Source organism: Coloeus monedula (genome assembly GCF_965178545.1).
Source record: "Coloeus monedula genome assembly, chromosome: 3".
In the NCBI taxonomy this organism is placed as follows: domain Eukaryota; kingdom Metazoa; phylum Chordata; class Aves; order Passeriformes; family Corvidae; genus Coloeus; species Coloeus monedula.
The window spans coordinates 4,669,873-4,690,983 of record NC_138783.1 but is presented as its reverse complement, the minus strand read 5'-3'; the positions used below and the strand labels follow the sequence as shown (position 1 = coordinate 4,690,983).

The 21,111-nt window shown below is 47.0% G+C and overlaps 1 protein-coding gene across 1 annotated transcript in view; it reads left to right on the top strand.

The window, feature by feature from the left end:
* Window positions 1–3,746: 3,746 nt before the first annotated feature.
* Window positions 3,747–21,111, top strand: part of RCSD1 (RCSD domain containing 1) — a 31,228-nt gene continuing 13,863 nt past the window's right edge. Inside the window, exon 1 of the mRNA XM_082278661.1 lies at window positions 3,747–3,970. Within this exon, the coding sequence (XP_082134787.1) occupies window positions 3,965–3,970 (6 nt within the window). The 5' untranslated portion in view covers window positions 3,747–3,964. The remainder of the gene's footprint in view (window positions 3,971–21,111) is intronic.

Here is a 21,111-nt window from a genome sequence, read left to right as displayed (position 1 = left end):
ACGAAAAACACAATTCCAACTCAGCTTAGTGAGAGCCACTTTACAGCTACGTCCTTCCCTTGAATTCCCTTTGGTAACGGGACTTTCCCACTGACATCAGTTCCCAGGGGTGCAGAGAGCCTGGCACGCCGGTCCCTGTGTCCGTGTGGGTGCTGGCACGTGTGCGTGTGAGTGAGTTTGTGTTTTTGTGCTCTCAGACGTGCTTCGCTGCAGCTGCAGGACCCGAGCACTAAAATGTCAATGGTACAAAGCGTTCCAGCTGAGTTCATTTCCTGCTGATAAGTCCCTGAAGAGGAGGCTGAGGCTCAGCATCCACAGCGTTGGTTTAGTGCTGAGGGGCACGGGCAGACGCCTCGGAGAACGCTCAGCAGAATGGTGGGTTCAAAAAGCGAGTTTCCCGTAGAAAAACGCTGCTCACGTTCGCTTCCTGTTGGGCTGCCAGTGTCAGACCTGATGTATAAAGCCAACCCAAAACAGGATGCTGGCTTTTAGGGTTGATTGATCTTTGAAATGCAAATGTTTTCTCAGTGGTTACCTTATCCCCCCTTTTTTTTCAGTTGAGAATCGAGTTGCTTGAGTGTGAACAGGAAGGGTTGACACCCCGTTTTCAGGAGGGCAAAAGCCCAATATAGTAACAGCTGCTGGTTAGAGGTGTGAATTCTGGGAAATGACATGGGTAACAGCAGCCAAGGCCAGGCAGAGAGGTGGACAGAACAACCTCAGATACTGGCACTGACAGGTGAGCTCTCCTAAAACTCTCAACAAATGTCTTAACAAAGCACAGAATTGCAATCTGTCTAGCAGGAACCCACAGCTCCCCACCCTGACAAACATACCTTCCCAGATTTGGCAGCTAGGCAGACACACCCGAATGAGATAACTGCACGGACACAAATGCCACAGACAAAGTTTCAGATGCCCTCCAAAGCTCTTTTAACTAACTGGTTTTTGAATAAAGCACAGCTCTGTCATCTGCATCTGATGGTGTCTACATCTCCTTTCTGTGACTCACTCTGAGCACCCTGTGGACATTCCATCCTCTGCAGCCAAAATCCAAGAGGCCAGCAAGTGCTGCCCACAGTGTTTCTGAGCACGGCAGAACCCCTTACGCCACCTGTTTTGCAGGAATGCCAGGATAAAGGAGGTTCCTTGCACCTCTCCCCCACATGCTGCCTGTAGCAGGAGTGCCAGTCATTTCTTCTGAAGCGAACTTGCTGTGTTGGCCTCACGTGTCTTGAAAAGAATCCGACAGGAAGCTGCAAAATCCAGGGGGCCATAATTGCAGCATTTTCTCAGTCAAATGAAATTTCCCCCTGGAGCCTGTTTTAATGGCATTAGTGATGACTATACTTTTTTTCGTCCGGAGCAGAACAGATGTGGAACTTTTTTTTGGATGTAAGAACAAGTTAGTCTCATAGACACTGCTACATCCCAGGTCTGTAAGCAGAGATATACAGAGGGATGCAAAGAGTCATACTCGAAGATACCTCAAATACTTGCATGTACACATCATGTAAAACACCCATTTTCTCAGTATAATTTCCCTTATTAAGGTTTGTTATGATGTTCTTGCAGTTAAAGCATGTGGGGGGTTTTTCAGATTTTCTAGTGGTTTTCAGTCCAGAAACAAGAAAGAGGAGAACAAATCCACACCTCATGTCTTCCTGTCTGGAGAAAAACATACACCGTATTTCTGTGCATTCACCCCTTGCTCCTTCAGGAAGGAAGATATAGCATTGAAAAGTGTCAAAATTACTGACAAAGTGGCAAAAGTACCCTGAATACTGTGTACCATGCCCAGAGCAATGGCATTTGGGAATCTAGCTGATAGAAAAGGTTTGTTTTGTGGCAAGATACTTGGAGGCAGAAATAGATGGAGTGAAGAATTGTGGTGGGGCAGCTGCAACTGCTTTTGGTTTATTAGTATGGGCGAAGTGATACTGCCTCTGCCTAGCAGTTTCCTTTTCTGTACACCTAAGCAAACAGTTTCCTCTGCACAGTAGAACCCCTGAAAGCAGAAAAAAAAATACTGAAACAGATCCTGAGCAGCAGGAAACAGTCTTGGGAGGTGTGACTTTGACGGTGTGTTACACGGCAGATACCTTGAAAACAACACTTGTGATCCATGTCCAGTGAAATCCTTGAGCTTGAAATCCTCCTTCTGTCCCCACAGCAGGCAAAGCATGGGCAGTGGAAGAGTCCTGCTCTCCCTGACTCACCCTACTTCTCAGTTCAGTTTCTATTCCCTCTCCTAATGTGCCTTTGTCAGGACTTGAAGAAATCAATAGGATTTCCAAACAAGTAGTAGTTTCATTTTCATATTTCTATTTTATTTTATCTACAGTAGCAGCATCTTCTGGTTGCTTACAGCAGAGGGGTTTCATCTAATCTAGTATTTCAACAACAGAAGATTAATTAGTTCTCTTGCCCAATCTCCAGATTGCAGGAACTCAGCCTATCATTCTTTTGGCTACAGACAGAGTGACTATTGTATATTGTATATTGAATCTGGGAGATAATGAGATCATGATTTAAATCTGCAAATTCCAGAGGAGTCCCACAGCATGCAGGACAGCAACAGTTAACTACACTGGAAGAACAACTATCAGTAACAGTGAGCTGGGATATCATGATGCTCACATTTAAATCCTTGCTGGAGTGTTCTCAGCCACAGCCAGCAGGGACTTGTGAAACACTGCAAAGGAGAAGTATGCATCCCTTCCAGAAAATATGTTTTAACTCTCTTCTGCCCCCAAGGTATCGTGCCAAAATGACGATACGACATTGTGTCACTTTGCAGCTGCACTCAAGGCAGGGAAGCCAGCAGAAGACAAAGGGAGCGTTTCCAAATTCCTCTGCACCACCCCGCTCTCAAGAGGTGGGGACTGAAATTCTTTGAGAAGGAGCATATGCAAACAGTTGCTAAAAGAGATGTCCGGTTTACAACACCGTGATCAGAATGGAAAGGGAAACTGCAGCAAAACATTCCGCAGGCTTGTTTTTCCCCATCTCAATTTTTCTACCACCACGGAAACTTCTCGCTTCCAGTGCACAAATCTGTCCATCCCTGCCAAGGGAGAGGAGAACAACCTGCAGTTTCTGATCTGGTGGTGTGACACAAATTCAGGGTGGAAAGAGCTGGTCCTGTTTTACAGCTGGACAGTGACAACCTTACATGGAGACCCTCTGCTGGAGCCCACAATTACGCCCTGTTTTCTCTCTGGGGGTTCACCCAGGAGATCCTGACCTTCCTGAGAGTCCCAGCCGCGCACCAGGACAACGCCTTAAATTCTGTTCAAGCCCAATAATCACCCTCGCTCTCCTCCTTTTCTGCCTCTCTGAAGACAGAGTGAAATTACTGAAAACAAGGAAGAGAAAGGAAAGCTGCAGTTAGAAGAAAAGGGAATCTCTCCTCACAAATAAGCAAGAGACCCTGCAGATTTGGACAGGGAAGTGCGGACAGCAAAGAGATCGGAGCAGAGATACCAGAGCAGGAGCTGCAAGCAGTGGAGAGAAACTGAGACAAAACGGGGGGGGTGGGAGGGGAAGATAAGGTGATAGAAAATAGGAAGGGGGAGAGAGGAAAGAGGAGAGGAAATGCACATGCGGTGTCCCCAAGTTTGGGCGCGGAGGCAGAGCTCGTTGCTTGTTGTCTCACGAGCCCAACACTCCGGGAAGGACAGTATCTGTTTAGATTTGTGTCTAAATTTAAACCCTGATTGCCTTGCCTCCCCCTCCTCTCCCCTCCCTCCCTCCCTTCCTCTCACCCACCCGCCCTTCTTCCTTGTTCGTAGTGCAGGGCCACTCGCCGGGCTCTGTCAGCTCAGGCTGAGCAGGAGCTGGGATCTTCCACCCCTCCACGGCGGCACCGTTCTGCTCTGGCTCGGCTGAAGTTTTCCCACAGATAACAGGGAAAGGGGTGGGGAAGAAAGATTGCCCCGAGGACACCTCTCTCTTGCAGGATATGGAGGTAAAGAAAACTTTATTTCCACTAGCTTGTGACTGGCTCCGCGATCTGCTTTAGCTCCACCTTGCAAAGCAGTTTCTCCCTGAAGGCAGCTTCAAATATCCCTTTGCTGGGGTTCAGATAAAGGTCTCCTTCCCCCCACCCCAACCCCTGTCCTGCACGTCAGACTCTTTCGCAGGTTTTAGTCCAGATTTGAAAAGCAGGGGGATGGTTTGGGAAGAAATTACCTCTGTGAAAGGGGAATGAGGAAGAGCTGCCTTTTACTTATTAGTGTCCGAGGTGTGATTAGAGCGCTAGATTTTTAAAAGTATCATTCTGAAAGGAGGTTTTAAGGAGTCATTAAAAATGGGGGCGTAAGAGAACAAACCTTCCAGGACTGACAGGCTCCTTGGGGTCGGTTCCTTCCCAGCCCGTGCAGCAGCAGTTGTCGTTCGCTCCCTCAGCTGTGTGTAGCCCCTGTCCCACGTGGATTGGCAGGTCTCACTTTGGTTATCAATAGAGCACTTTGGGTCAGGGAAGGGGACCCGAGAACCTGTGCTTGAGCGAGGTAGATGAGTAGCACACCCCCAGAGGGTTTTCTGTCCCTTTTTCTCTGTGCCCTGTGCTTCATGGGAGTTGGATCTCCCGTCTCAGGGTGGGCACAGAGCTAGTGGACAGGAGTCTGGCTTGCCTGGTGTCTATGTTCAAGCATTCTCCTGTGTAACACCCTCTTGGGCAAGGCAGTTCATCTCCTTCTGCCTCCTGTCCCGTTCATTCAAAATGGGAATGGTGGTGCTTGCTTTGGTCATGTCAGGCTGGATTTGCAAGCTTTTCAAACAGTTTTTTAAAGTGGCAAGGGACGGGAAAAAAAATATTTTTAGGAGGGGCACAGGAAATAGAAAGGTGATTACAACATTGGCAAAACCTCAAATTATGAAAGAGGACATTTGGTATTTCTCTCTGCTAAACAGAGACCTTACTAAACACTTTATATTATCTTCCCAGATAAGCCTTTTTTTCTGCGTGGATGCAGCCCCAGCACCAGGGGACACACAACAGAGCCAGGGAACAGTGTGCTTGAAGCACCACTTCAATTGTTCTTTGAAGATTTCCAGTGCATAACTCAGCTGGGCAGTTGTGACTACACGCAGGTGCTAACATCACCATCCTTGTTATCTGTGCTGACCTGCCCCACAGGCAAGGGTTAAAGTTTTGGCCTGTTCAGGCATGTTGGTTACAAAAAATGTCTGAAGTATCTAAATAGATTTTGGAGTGGAGAAGGATCAAGCAGTGGTGAAACCAACTCAGCACAGACTACTTAGGTGACATGAGAAATGTTTGGCTTCACAAGGGTTTTCAGGTTTGACAGAGTCTGGTTCAGTCACTGCTAACACTTGTTTTGTTCTTTTTCACTGTAGTGTCCTGTGATGCTTCAGAAGGGAGGGGGAGTTGAGCTCCTAATTTGTTATAACTTAGGGTTGAAGGAGGTATTTTTGCATGTTGAGGACACTCTCCCTCACCTCCTCTCCTCTCCACACACACAGGACTGCACCCCTCGAGTATTTTCTGTTGTCTGAGTAGAAAGGAACACACCTGCCATTTCCTTTTTGGAGACACATCCGGAAGGTCTGGTGGCCAGGAAGCTTCTCTGAAATATCTGACCTAAGATTTCCCTGCTCTTGATTCTGTCCCTTTTCCTCTATTTCCAGCCTTTTCCCTGTGCTTCCTGGGTTTTTTTGGTCATTTGTAGATTGCTGAATCCATTCTTAATTTTAAAACATCTCAATTTCCAAGATATTTTATTAGTAGTGCGCTTGGTCCTGCCCCTAGTCTCCAAAGAGGTGTTTAATATCCCAAAGGTAAGAAGATATTAGACCAAAACAGAGCCAAGAGCAAGAACTTGAGTTCCCACCAGCTGATTCTCTGCTCTGTTTGTTCCTGAGGGCTTTTCACAGGCTGTGGACACAGAGGCTCACCACAGCCTTTTGCTTTAAAACCAGATTTAATGATCCTGTGCAGCAGGAATGAGAGGAGTCCTGTCATTTCCCTGTTTGCTTCATCAGTGGTAGGCAGGGCTGCTCCGTGCTTTCCTGCTGGCATGGCTGGCAGGCTCTTTGCTCTAATGGGACACATGAGGATTACCAGCATCAGGAGGAAAAGGGCAGAGGGCTGACCTAGCCAGCTGATTTCCGTCATGTCTCTGGCAGGAAGACCCTAGTTCTGAAAAACCCACAGAAGCAAGATAGTTGGGATTTCTTTCTTAAGAGTGGTTTTAGTGTGGGTTTGCTGCTCCTTAAGGACTAGTACCTATGGTCTTAGCCTTTCTGCTGTCAGGAATGTGCCACATTCAAAGCAGCAACTGGAACTATTTAAGATCTTAAAAGAGGGAGAAAAAGGCAGCAAAACCCCATCCTTGCGGTTCATGTAATTTTGTGAGTGTCTTGATCTTCAGTGTTTTGTTTTGTTGTTCGGGGTTTTTTTTTGCAAAGGCCCATCTTCTTGATGCAAAATAGATTTGAGACTCAGTTTTCTTTCCAGTGTATGGCAAATGAAAAGAACTGGAAACCATGAAGTTTATACCACAGATTGTTAACATGAGTTCGTATCAAAAGTGGGTAAAACTGCACTGATGGAAGCTAAGCCACTTGTAAAAAAAACAGCCACTAAACATTCTTTGCACTCATGGTACAAAAAGGATCAGAAATTTTTGTGTTGGTCTCTTAGTTTACATCCTTAGATTTGGTCCAAGCTGTCTTAATTCCCATGGCTTGCGGGTTCCCAAACCTTCCTGCAGATGTTGTGAGTTAAGGCATCTGCTGAAAGTGCTTGTGGCTTTCTGCAGCCCGTGTTCCACAGCAGTCATGGCATTCCTCTTCCCAGTCTCTCTGTAGGGGTTTGGGAGCATAGAGACACTTGGACTTTACTTGCACAGCAAAGGGAAGCAATCCAAATCTGAATTTCACTTGAGTGGCTCCCCATGGTGTGATGGGTTCCCTAAACTGCAGAGGTCCAGAAACCAGGTGTGTTTTGGGAAGGCTCTCCTCTCCTTTGTGCCTACCAACAGATGTCATTTAATTCTGTGACACCTCCGTTGCCATGTCTCTTTTCTGCAACTACTCCTGCTAGATCTTCATTTTTCCTGTTGGTGCACTGACTCAGCAGAGGGAAAGCTTTTCCAGGGCTGAGGGCAGTTCTTTGCTCTCTTCACCTTTCTGGGCAACCTCCTGAGCATGGCTCCAGCCGCAGGGCTGTGCTGTCACTACACCACAGTGTCCTCACCTCGGACATCTGGGGAGCAATGGAGTCATTGCTTTTTTCAGCAAAACGGCCTTTCCTGTGTCAGGTGGGGACACCACAAAGTGGCCAAAGTACAGGGCAGCCTGCTTTCAAAACAGGCATTCACCCTGTCCTTAGGAAAACTGCACTGAGGAAACCTGACCTGTCACCCAAGGGGACTGAATTGGATGCAGGAATGGGTACTGTGCAGATGAGGTGGCTGAGATCTGTGACCATCCTGGTACTCAGAGCATCAGGACAGGAGGTGAGCTGGGCTGAGAGAGGTCTCTGCCCACCCTTGCAGCTGTGGAGCTGAGATTAAGAACAGGCATTACGCCACGGTTAGCGCTCTGCCAGGAAGCAATATCCCTTTCTCAGGAAGCTCTGATGATTGGCTTTTGTTCTAAAAGTTTAAATGTCCCTTTTCCACTCTTCTTTTTTTCTTTTTGCTTAACAGAACAGTTTAACCTCAAATAGACTTGTTTTCAGTGTTTCCTCCCAAACCCATTGAAATGACACGTTCACACAGTGTGTCTGTGTAGTTAAAGGGGAGAGTATTTAAATGTACTGGGAGAGGTACTGTATGACACCATTTTACTCCTCAGGTCTGGGCAGATTTGGGACCTGCTTGACAGTAAATAGCATGTCTGCAGCAAAGAGTCCTGGAAAGGATCAGGTTTGCCAGACTTCCACATGCCAGTGACTGGAGGCCTCCCTCTTGAAGGACAGAAAACATCAAAACCAAACCCCATGGGCTGTGCTGCAGCCCTTTGTTCCACCTAGCAGAGACCCTGGATTAAATGGAATTAAGGCTTTTCTTGTGTCACCAGAGAGGGAGAATTCTTCTGAACCTCTCCTCACTCCCCAGTTTGGTTGTCTGAGTGTCCCAAGCCATGTGATAGCATTTTGGAAACGCCTTCTGTGCTGTGCTCCACAGTCTAATTGGCGGGATGCTTTGCAGTTGAGCAGCATATCATGCATACCTTCTCATGCATTCCCAGGAGCTGCTTATCTGAAGAACAGGGGAAAAACATCAGCACCGCTTTATCAATAGATGCTGCTTGGAAACTTGCTGGCTTTTATCATGGAAATGAACCAGCCCACACAAACTGGGGCTGGTTTTCCATTCTGTTTCCACTTTGGTCCGTTTACAGAGGTGTTTTAGAGAGGTGGATGCTCTTTTTCCTAAAACACCAACTCCACAGCCTGAATTTGGGATCTGAGGTGGCAGCTGAAGCCAGCAGCAAGGAAACCTGTTTGGAGGACCTTGTCTTGGTGCCATGCAGACAGGGATATACCTTTAGCAGTTTGCAGGACAAGCAGGCATAAGATTAATCTGGTCTAGGGACAGCAGAGCTGCTGTGTAAGGAGAAGTTGTTACTACAAATTCACTGCAGAGTTGCTTCACACCTGGTTGTTTGCAGAGACCCAGGGCACTTCATTCCTACAGAGTCTCACCTAGGCATGGATTTAAGTCACATTTCAACCAGGTCACAATGTATCCAGCTATGCAGTCTCATGCCAGAAATGCTTTTCCATCAAATCTGAGTCATATCTTTGTATCTTATCACCAGTATCTGGGTCTGGGTAATGTACTGGTAAGGATGAGCCTTATCTGCCCCATTAGTGCCAAATGAAGTTTTCAGTCTTTGGAAAGACAAAAAAGTCGCTGGACCAAATTCTTGTCAGATAAAGCACATCACTTGCTAAAGGTGTTTCTGGAAGTCTTCTCCATGAGAAGACCCAGACCTCAGTTGCCAGATTGACAGCAGATTTAGATGCATGGCTTTTTCTTCATTATTCATCACCAGATTTTAAAAGAGCTCAAAGCCCATAGAACAGGCAGGAACGTTGTAAACTGGTGTTGTTGCATATGCAAATACACCTGTTTACCCTTTCAAACAAGATGCACACAGGGTTTTGGTCAGTGTGGATGACTGGTGGCTAATCTGCAAAAGATACTGATTTACTGCCAGCTTCAACAAAGCCACTGTTCATCTCAGGCTTCTCAAACAGACCTAGAATTAACATGTGTGGTTTGGAAAGCCTGGATATCTGAAGGGTGCAGACCAGTGACTTCTTGTGCACAGAAAGGCACAAAAATGCAAAGGAGAGGGAATTCTGGCTCAGAAGATTGGACTTTAACAAGTCAGTGTGGCTTTGCAGTGAGACTGAGGACAGTAGTCTAAAACTGCTAGCGCGGAGGAAACAGAATTAGTGCACTGGAAAAGCTGTATGCCTGGGAATACCGGGATGCAATTAAAGGGAAGATTTATATCTCACCAAGTAGCAGGAGAGATTTCTAACAGTGAGGTCTGGCAAGGTTTGGAGTAGCGTAGTGGAAACCAAATGTAGTAGAAATCTTTTTCCCATGAATGATTCAAAAATAGGCTGGACTGCGCATTAGAAGGATAAGAAGCGAGCTTCAGTTGTATTCAGGTTAGTGGTATTGAGAGAGCCACCAGAGGGGCAGCACCATGCTGTTCTGCAGTTCTTCCACGTGTGGGCTGCTAGAAGCAGCTCGTGGCTATTCAGCAGCAGGCCCCAGAAGTGTTTATGATTCCTCCCTGCTGCAGTACCTTGTTCAAGCCTGGCAAACTTCTGCCTGTGGGAAGCTCAGGTCAGAATAAGTTGGCATCATATCTGTAAGGGCTTGGGAATGGTTATTTTACTACCTGTGTAAAACACAAAACCAATTCTGTTTTTATTATTTCTTCCTGTTTTTAGAATGGGTTTCTTTATCCTTTAAAACTGCGTACTGCAGCAGCAATCATGGCTTCCTCAAGTCAGTCATCTTGAAATACCTTTCTGCTGAGTGCCATGTTCCCCTGATGTAAGTTCAGATGAAACATGCCCTGTTTTCCTAGACACACACTTGAGCTGGTGTGCCAGGCTTCCCAGGAATTTCACCCCTTGGGCTTTGCAGTGAGGGCATGTTTAACTTGTGAAATGTGCACAGTCTAATTTGGCTTCCCATTTAGTCTTTACGAAGTGCGTGGAGTTGTCAACACTGTCCCTCCATGAGAACCCAGGGTTTCCATTCCCAGTTTGAAGGTGTTCATTCCCAGTTTAGAGGCAGAGGGGCTCTCCATGCAAACAAACGTGGTCCTCTAGACAGCAGGTGCCTGTGAAGAGGACAGAGTGGAAGAAAAGGGATGGATTGCTGAGTACACTGGTTACTCCTACAAAAAGGAAACAAGCGTAGCACTTTGTCTTTCATCTCCCAGCTCAATTCAAAGTTGTCTTTTCCAATCCCATTGGGACTTCAATCTCATATAATACATCATCCTGTTGCAGTCAACTAATGGACTCAAAAATCGCTGGATCATTCTAGTGATTCCAGAGATCAAAAGTTGAATTTAATTTTTTCTTCTCAGCACCTGTGAGTTCAGGGACATGCTGGCCACAGCTTCCTAGTGCTGATTCACTCACTGAGTAAGTGTTGTGCAGGCACGGAGCCCACGCTTCCTGGACACCTGGTTCCGGTGGCCCAGCTTTAACCTGGGCAAACTGTGCCTGAGGTTGAAGGAACTTTAGTCCCTCTTCTTGCAGGGAAAGAACAGGTAAACGAGTTCCAATCAGCCAGAAGGTAGAAGAAATAGAGCACTGAAGTAGGGGTGGAGTGTTTCAAAGCTCTTACAAGCACTGGGTTTCTCCGTTGCAGCGTTTTGGGTGAATTTTATGCGTCGCTTTACTCAAAAACAGATCACTATCTTCTTCTGGTCACTGAAAAATAATTCATGTCAAAGGCCAAGCTGCAGCTCAGGAGTTGCTTGTGTGCATTTTCCTTAGGGTATGTAGAGGAGTTGTTTACCTATGGAAAAGACTAAATTTCTAATGCATCATTATGGCTGATCGAGACTGGGCTGAAAATTCAGGCGTTTTCAAATGTAACAGCAAATTACAGCTGCCTGGGTACATTTTCCCAGTGTTTGGCCCAATTTTCAGGAGTCTCACAGACTGGAGACTCTGGATGAAGCCAAAGGGTGGGCAGCTGCTGGGAAAGCCGCTTTGCAGACCCAGATCCTCAGTGCTACTGGGGCCACTGAGCCCTCCAGGGTCCAACCAGCAAGACCTCTCTGTGGGTATAGCTCAGCATTCACACCTCAAGCTGGCTGCCAGCAGAGTGCTTGCTATCACTTTCTTCCACTCCATATCTGTGTACCTTTTTAGACTAAATTCCTGTCTTAGATAAATACGAACCTCCTTTTCTGACCTGCCTGCATCCAGTGTAGACCTAATTTAATAGCAATGTGTTACAAAGATAGCACAGTTCTAACTGATGAGTCCTGGAAGCCGCTGCAGTTGGAAGCTCTGTGTAGGCTCATTTACCCTTCTGATTTTCTGTTCCCAGCATGATAAATTAAGAGGAGTAGAATCCATTTGCTGCTACAACCAGGCTGTCTCAAATTGAGTTTAAATGGGGAGGTACCACGGTCTATTTACAGTATTTATCAGAAATATTTTGAACTGTCCCTGCTTCTTGCATTCTCTGTGCACCTTCTCTGACAGTTCAGTGACTTCAGTTTCTAATTTCATGTTCTGAATAGCTTCAGATTAGATAATTTATGCATTCTGTATATGCACTTGCTTAAAGTTCATCCTCTTTAACCACTCCATTAAGCCAAGAGTGATCCCTTCCTTGTCCCACCTGAAGCATCTTGAGTCTGAGCCTCCTTGTGTTGAAATTCATCTTTTTTTTCAGACTCTGCTAAAAGCAGGGCTTTTTCCTGACCCGGTGTGAGGCAAGCAAGGGAGAAGATCCATTAGGTTGAGACCTTTCCTGCTGCAGGGGCTGTTCCATTTGGTCAGCCCATTTCTTTCAGAGCAGCTGCCCAAGGGTCTCCCTGTCTGCAGGTGAGAGCAGGGTGTAGCCTCCCATCGTGTGTGCAGCAACGAGTCACTTAAAGGAACACTGTGGTTGCGATGGGATAAAATAATGATTTATTTCAAGGCACAACAGAAAACTTCTCATCTCAGAGGTCTGTATCATGTTATAACCATGGTTTATGCATTTCATTCCCCACTGAAGTAGTAGTACACATGCAAGTCCAGCCTTCCTGGCCATCTCTCTATGTCTTAGTCTAGAATTCCTTGCTCACGTGAGATTGGAGCACTTGCCCCACAGACTGCGCTATTTCCGGTCTTCTGTGGGCAGCCTGGGAGGTTTTGCTGGCTGTTCCTCCATTAGGTCACCCCTTACCCTTCTAGAGCAGCAAGATCTGCCCAGAACAAGGCCTGGAAGTGCACACAGAGAGGCACCGATTAATTTGGGGGAGCTTGACAAGCTGTGTACAGTTCCCAGACCATTAAGAAAAACAGATGTCTGGGAGGGAAACACAGGGAAGCTGAGAATGATCCTGAGGGAAGCCCTGGCCAGGAGCAGAGCTCTGTACAAGCAGCTGGTGGAGGCAGCTCACCAGAAAAGCAGCTACGTCTTGTGGTGGCCACCACTGCTCTTCACCAGAGCTGCCACCCCACCCCTCCAGCCATGCAGCCTTTGGAAGCAGCCTTTGGAAGTCTCGAGGACACATCCCAGGGCCTGCCTGGACAAGCTGCTGAAGACACATGGGAAGCAATGCTCTCCAGACCAGCCAGACCAACATCTTGCTAACAGCTGTTGTCAGCTGTGGATCAGGACATCAGCATCACCCTGCCAGGGTACAGATCAGCCCTTGGCTCCGACGGAGCAGTTCCGCATTGGGAGTGTCTGTGGATTCTTAAAACAGCACAACCTCATCAGCTTATTTATTCAATGGATAATTTCTGAGAAATAATCCATCCCCCCCTGCCTGTCATGCATATTATCTGCATTTTAGATATCTACTATAGCTCATGTCTGGTTGTATCACCAAGCTTTCAGGCAGTATTTATTGCTAGGGGGCTCCCATCAGATGGAGAGAAGGAGTTCATGACAGGACTGTATATCCATATCCTCCTGCCTGACATACCAGAAAATCCAGATGTCTTCCTGAACTAAGCTGAAAGTAGATGTTCATCTAATTTAATTTTGGAGAAATGAAAAGTAGTGCTGCTTGAAGGAGAGTGGGGATCTTCAATGATTTAAGAAAATGGTGCGTTAGCTCTCAGCTGGCACTGAAGTCCTGCTGCCAAGTTAATCACAGAATCTTCTAGGTTGGAAAAGACCTCTAAGATCATCAAGTCCAACCATTAACCCAGCCCTGCCAAGCCCACCACTAAAACATATCCCTAAGTGCTGCATATATGTGTCCTTTGGGATGCTGGCTCCATCACTTCCATGTGAACCTGTTCCAGTGCTTGAACAACCCTTTCAGTGAAGAAGTTTTTCCTAATATCCTATCTAAGCCTCTCCTGGGGCAACTTGAGGACATTTCCTCTTGTTACATTCCCACTGGCCTTCTTCAGTGTGGCTTTCTTTAAGAGAAGGGCTGAGGGCTGTGTTTGACAGGGCGTTTCAGAGTAAAGGACTTTATTTTCAGCATCACAATCTGAATTTTCATAACCTCAGATCATAGGAATGCTCAGTGTATCTGCTGCAGGGTTCTGGCTTACTGACAGCACTCACATTTAAGCAGCACAACCTATTTCCCCCAAAAGACATAGAGATATGGTAAACTTGATGGAAAAATACCTCAGGTGTGTCCCTGGTGTTCACTTGGAGCAAGGGAACAGCTCTGCAAAATCAACACTGTTCTTTTAAGGCCAAATGAGAAAAAAAACCCACCTCTTTTTTTTGAAACTGTTTGTTCCAGATAAATACAGCCAGTCTTTTAAAAACAAGTACATTAACTTGAAGGAAATAGCAAGACACTGAGTTTCCAGGACTTCATAAAGGAAAAAGGCATATTAGCCCAGTCTTCTAGTGTAGTCAAACTTAGTAATTGTAGAGATCTGTGTTAAACTACTGGGTTTCTGTGTCTCAGTCTTAAGGGTACTGATGGCTGAGCTCAGGTTTGCAGTGGACAGGGTACTGCTGAGTTGAAGTTAGATGGTTTGAAATCCATTTTCACCTACAGTAGCCACATGGTAAACTACCAGCTTTTCAATCTTCCTGTATTTCTTCTTGTTTTCTTAAAGCTGTATCATCTTAAATACCTCAGCCTCTGAAAAGAGACAACAATGCACCCCAAAGACTCGAAGGGACTACCCTGTGTGGTGTGTCTGGGCTTAAAACCCAGTATGGGTGAGTTTTTGAAGCTGTGTTGCCTCAGGTGGCCATAGAACCCCCGTTGCACGGAGCCTCTCAGGGGAAAAAGGCTGCCATGCTGCCTGTGTGGGCACAACCTCTCTGCTTTTCCCTCTTTTTCCACTTGTGTGACTGGGTATGACCGCATCCAGCCACATACCAGCTTTATCCACAGTCCTCTTCCTGCTGCCTGAGATGATTTCCATGTTGGCTGCTCGGCCTGTCTGCGAGCAGCTGTGCTGGGCTTGTGTGAGGCAGTTGCAGACGCAGGGCGCTTCTGCAGGAAAGGCGGAGGCTGTTTCTCCTCGAATTGGTTGGACTCCTTAATGAAGCTTGGATGTTTTCCCTGCTCTCTTGGACACCCTGGTCACCTTGTCTGTAGGCAGCTGGCCTAGCTGGCGTTGTAGATTTTTGCCTCTCCACTTAGCCCTCCTGTGTTTTTCCTCGTCTCTGTCTGCATGCAAATGTTATTATGTGTCTTATAAACCAAATAATCCTGATGATCATGATCTCTTTTTACTGTATGTCACACAGCCTCTCCCCCTCAGGTCTCACTGGTACTTGACAGCCTTTTCTTTCACCTTCCTACCTCTCATCCCAACCTCCTGTCTTCTCCCTGCAGTAGGCGTCACCCTGTACTTGAGAAAGGTCTTTGAGTACCTTTTGACTTTTTCCTCTTGACCATTCTGGCTTCTGGCACCAAATCTCAGTTGTTGGACTAAAATTCTTTCCTGGATTTTTGATTAGTTGAGGGCAATTGTAGTGTCCTAGATCAACTACAGGACTAATGCAGAATGGAAAGACTGCTATCCACATCTTGCAGCCGCTGCCTGACTCTGTAGGTTCCTCCAGATCACTGGGCACCTGCCTGCTCCACATTAAAGTTTAACCAGTGCCTGGGATGCTGCTTCTGCACAGGCCTGGATTTGCCCTGCTTGACCTGTCCTTGGGCCGCTATTACATTCCCATCCCACATCCTCATCTCTTCCCACTACTCCTTTCCCCATTAGAATACTCTGAGCATGGTGAACACAAACAGGATCAGGCATCTCACAAAAGCACTTATTGCAGAAAGGAAAAGGTGACACCCATGTTTTGCTGGAGGTTTCTGTGGTACCTCAGTCAGGGATTCCCAAACCACTGTGCACACACAGAGCAATTTATTTAAATGATTGATTTTAAATGGTTTGCTATCCCTGCGCAGAGAGTCATGGCTGAACAGCCAGGTGCCTTATCCTGCTCAGGGCACAGCAGAGCCAAGAGCTGCCTGTGTCTGTGTAGGGTACAGGCTGAGGTTTCACACACGCTGCCCCTGCACAGGCACCCTGCCCGGCAGGGACCAGGTGCTGCAGTTGCTGCCTCTTTTGGTAATGGTGGTGCTTGATCAAACCACTCTTGGCAGCCTTTGCCAGATGCAATAAGACACTTGCTCAGGAAGCAGGCAGCCTGGGCTCCATTCTGTTCTCACAGAGTGTGGGCTTCAAACTCTTTGGTCTGCCCAGGAAGGGATGGGTTTTAATCCAGGGTTTAGGGCAAGCACTTGCCAGCCTGCCTGTTAAAGCCATGCCAACACGCAGCAAAGAATTCAAGGTTTGCTGGGGCAGAGGAGATCTCACACACCTGCCTGGTCGCCTGAGTGCCCTCCTGACAGATAAAACCCTGGCTTCCCCTCAGGACCAGTTCTGTGGGGTATGCAGCAGTAGCTATACAGGCATTAAAGTGCACAAGCCCATACATTGCCCTCTCAGCAGATGCTCTTAACAGTGAAGGTTTGAGGTAATGCTGCTGAGATTAATCAGCCCATGCAGTGCTGGGAACATGTAGGCACCATGCAGTTGCCAGATACTCTCATTACAGAAATGGAGACTCAAGGTCTCACTTGTGCCTTTCACAGTGACACTTGCTGCTTTTGCTAATATTGCCAGACAGAGCTGGGCAAGCACAGGCCAGGCACTCCTGAGAGCTACGTACCATGGCACAAGGGGAAGAACAACTTGCTTAGAATAAAGATTATCTCATTTTATTTTCATTGTAGCCACTCTCTGACACAGAAGGTAGATAGTTCATTCACCACATCAAATTTCCCGATGTCTACAGATGTTTCCTATAATTCTGTTGTGAAGGACACAGCTCCTCTCCTGCGTGTCTGGCACTGGCTACTCTACTCTGCCTGTCTCCTCCTGCCTGGCATTGCCACAGCATCTCACTCCAGCCACCACCCTGTGGTCTCTACAGTCCGGCACAATTGGGCCCTAAATAAAATTAAGCTTGGGTACCTCAAACCAGCAAAGGATGGAAAACCATCAGGAGTTTACCTTCTACTGTTAGTAGGCAAGGCATGTAGTACATGACCCATTTATTTACAGTGGATGTGCTCAACACAGTGCTTCTTCCTTTGAGAAACATTTGTCCCTTTACTAGTTTTGGGCTACTTATCTCCCACCTCTACCCAATTCCCAGATCTTGCTTTGGTGAGCCTTTAAATTCGGCAGATCCGACCCTCTGTAGTTTTGAAGTTACTGTGAGGGAGAGATTTTCTTGCAGTGTTCTGGATGAAAGCTGCTGAGCTGGAATATCCTCACATTACCCTTTGGGCAGTGCTTGACCCCGAGTGCCAAGATGGCAGCAGTTCACAAGGGAACTCTCAGAATGAGAAAATCAAGACCAGATCACTGCAAGTCTTGAGAAAAATGTTGCCCTAAAGCAAACCCTTTCCAAACACAGGGAAATGTTACATATTTTTACATATTTTATGTAAAGTGGGATTTTTCTGCCCTTTCTCTTAAAAACAAACAATTCCTTGTAGTCCACATTCCTCGTGCTATTCTGCTCTGGGTTATAGTCAGAGCTCCTTCCTCATTATCACCCTCATTATAGCTGTGCAATAGCCTTGCAGCTGAGGTCAGGCACACACTCATCCTATATTCATTTATCTGTGGTGGGATAAGTGTTGACCTGGGTGCCACTCTGAGAAGGAATGTCATACTTCTGAGTTGTTCTTGTGGCTAACTTATTCAATAGACTCCAAGAGACAGGCCAGCAGTGATTTACCCTCAGGCAAGAAGCTTGCTCTCCACTGAAAATGTTTCAGAAAGGAAGAGTTTAAGAGGAGACCTGATGTGTTTTCCTGCCACTTCCATTTCAGGACTTTAAGTTGAATCTGTGTTAGGGCTGCTGTGAGAGGTCCTGTTTTCAGAGGGAGCAGAGGAGAGCTGCTAGGGATCTCTGGGTTCTAACAACACTGACTGCCTTGAAGGCAGCACGCATAAGCAGGACTGCTTACGTCCTCCTGACTGTCTCCAAAACTTCCACGTCCAATATTTCTTTACTTTTTTGACATTTCTCAATTAAGGAACATTCCCTTGTCTTAAGGAAACCACAGTTTGCAGCTATGTAGGGACGCGTACAGAAGAGATGTGTGGCTGGGTCAAAGGCGTCTAGAACCCGTCTTTGGGGCCAGGAGCTCAGTCTGGTCCCAAACCTAATTGGAGATCCTGTTGTCTTTGCAGAGTATTCAGAAATCCGGAGCCCAGACTCCAGGATTCACAATATAATTCACAGATTGCTTTCCCTGAAGGTGCAAGATTGAATCTGTTGCGTGTGACATCAACCAGATGAGGAGGCTTCCTCTGCACTGGCTGAGGCTTCACCACCTAGAAGCAGCTTTATCTTGGATGTGCAGTGGTTCTGCACAGTTGTGTACACTCTGATATGAGACTTTGACTCCTTTTGTTGCAAGTCAAACTAGAAACCTGTTTGCACAACCTTCAAAATGCCAGTCCTGGCAAACAACAGCCGAGAATTCTGCAGAGCGTGCTGGGGTCATCATTACACCTCAACAAACCCTTACACTCTTTCATAACCAGATTGTATGGCCAGATATCAGCCCCAGAATTCTCCTTGTATCTTTCAAGTGGAAATCTTACTTTCTTTGCTCAGCTTCCTATGATGTTTCACTCCTGCATCCTGGCAGTGAGGGGCCCATGGCACTTTGAGACCAGTTACTCCTTTTTGCTCAGCCATCTGATGGCAGCTTGGAGGAAAAGGATGAGGACTCTGTGCCATTTATAAACCTCACAAAATTCTCATAGGGATTGTGAAATGGAGGTGTTTAGTGTCCAGCAAAGGCTGATCAAAGGAAATATTGCAGAAGTAGTATTGTAGAAGTAGAAAAATGTTACTTGTTTTGTAGTGTTAAGGATACACCTGAAAGACCTGCAAGGTATTCTGGTCTTGTCCTCTCCTGGAAAGTAACTGTCCCAATGCCCTGAATGCTCACAAAGTTCTCAGAGTTAGCCAAGCCCCACCAGAGCAAGGGGCAGAGGTGGCTCACAGGGTAGCTTTTGCTCTGGTGGAGCAGAGCACAGTAATTATCACCCCTGTTGTGCAGTAAATGGTAGGAAAGGCAGGTAGGAGCCTTGGCCTCACTTCCCAAGGTGCTACAGGCTACACGGACGCAGTGATGGACAGGACTGGCTATAAGGTATCACAGAGCCACAGCTGCAGCCACTTCCAGCTGGGGCTTCTGCCAATAATTAAAGTTTACTACAATGAGACAAGGGGCAGCTTCCTTGCCAGATAAGACGCCAAGTGAGTAAATAAATCACATAAATCCCTCCTGAAACAGAGAGCTGGAAGGTCTCCAGTGAGAATGATTTGTAAAGAAGAGTAAAGAGAGAGAATGGGATGAAGAGGGGTCAGTGTAGCAAGATGAGTTTTGTTTATTCGGGACTTACATCTTGGGATGTGTTGCTTCTTGAGCCAGGGGCCCAGCGTGATGCTGAGCTCCAGTCGGAACAAGCATTGTGAGATTTCCTTCTAGGGCTGTAAAACATGGGCCAAGGCCAGTGTGAGCCCACCCACTTCCTGGGCAATCTATGTTCAGCCTGTGTTGGTGCTTCCGTGGGTCACAGGGAGAACAGGCAGGCTTAGCTTGTGGGTAGCAGTGTCTCCTGATTGGTGCTGCCTGATTCCTCACTCTATGATTCAGGTATTTTCCCAGCCTCTCCTCTTTCCGTTTGCTCTTTTGGGGGAGTTTGTGTTTTAAACATACCCTGCTTATTTGCCTCTCCCTTTGCAGTCCAAACAATGTTCCTCTTTCAATATGATCCCAATGCCACTGATGTACTCCCATGGGTACAGATAAACAAATCAGTTCAGGTTATGTTGGCAGGAGGGTGCAAGCTGGGATTCATCTAAAAGTCAGATACAGAGCGATGGCTTTGAATGAAACTACAAACTACATATTAGAGAGGTTTTTCCATTAGTAACATGGGTCCAGTCCTAACTGAAAACTATTCTTGAGCTTTTTTAGTTGATTTAAAGAGGAGTTCCTTACGAGCTGCCCATCTAATCTTATCTGCACTTAAAAAATGTGAGAGCCGAAGTAACTGAGATGCATTTGTGGTGCATTTTCCAGAGCAGAAGTTCATGTCCTCTGCAGATAAACAGGAAGCGTACCTTAGATCATGCCCTGTGTGACTATTCAGTGACCTTTTGCCTCCAGCTGTCCTCTGTGGTTGAATAAAAGATGGAACAGGGAGAAGGGATTGGCTCTCGCTGATGGAAATCGTCACCATCAAAATCGGAGCTGTACTGTCAGCACTTGTCCATTGCCTGGTCTGAGATGTGCAGGACATCTCCAGTTCATCAAACCCCAGCTCTGCACGGGACTCTTTTCAGGGAAGAGGCAGCACCTCACTGCAGGAGTAGGAGACATTCACCCCCTCCTGCCCCCAGGGAGCCCTGGAAGGAGCTGTATTCCCTGATGCAGCTTACAGTGTCGTTCCCAAAATGCTGCTTTCTGTGTCAGAACTGAGTATTTGAGAGCTTGAGAACAGCTCCTTTCAGCCAAGCCGATTGCAAATGAGTTCAGTTAGGCAGAAAAGCAGCACCTCGATCAGATTAAGGCTGTATTTTGCCCTGCAAGCTGAGAGAGTTAGCTCAGTTTGGTATAAGCTTTCCCATGCAGACAAGGTCTGTGGCTGTCTGGCTCCCCAAATCCTGCAGCTACCTCACTGAAAAACGAGAAGGGTCGGTCCTGGGAAGGCTTTGTGCAGAATGCTTTGCCTTTGGAGAGCTGAGCCAAGCAGAGAAGAGAGGTTCTGCCAAGAGGCTCTGTTCCCTCCTGAAATCCAGTGCCTTTGTTGGGATTGATGCTTTAATTCCAGCAGAACCACAGCACTGCTTCCCAGTTGCTGGCCTCCAGGCAGAGTGTGATGATGGTTTATTCTGACTTAAGGAGTTTTCTCCCCACAGACGCATCCCCATCCCTTCCTTAGCGGAGCAGGTCCTACAGGTGTAGAGCTCTGCCTGTGCCATGCAGCAGAGAGAACCTGCTTGCACGTGTGGCAGCTGTTACTTGCAGCAGGGCTGCTGGGGATGGCTGACATGGTATTTATGGGTGTTTCGTGGCTGCTTAATGGCAACTTCCTACTGGCAACGTGCTCCCTGGGTTCACAGCCTGCACTCGGCTGCACCTCAGGTGGGTGCAGGGTCAAATACCAGAGCCACAGACCAGACCAGCCTCTACCAGCAGGCATGCATAAATATGATTTTGCTGTCTTATCAGCCCTCCGAACAGGAGGACACAGAGGGACGTAATTTCCTCAGGCCCTGGCTGGAGCAGCTAAAGGGAAGCCCTCCCCCCTGTGCTTTAGGCTGCCCCTGCCACCCCTCCATCCCTTTCCACTACAGCAGGGCAAGCGCGTGTTGGGCTGTG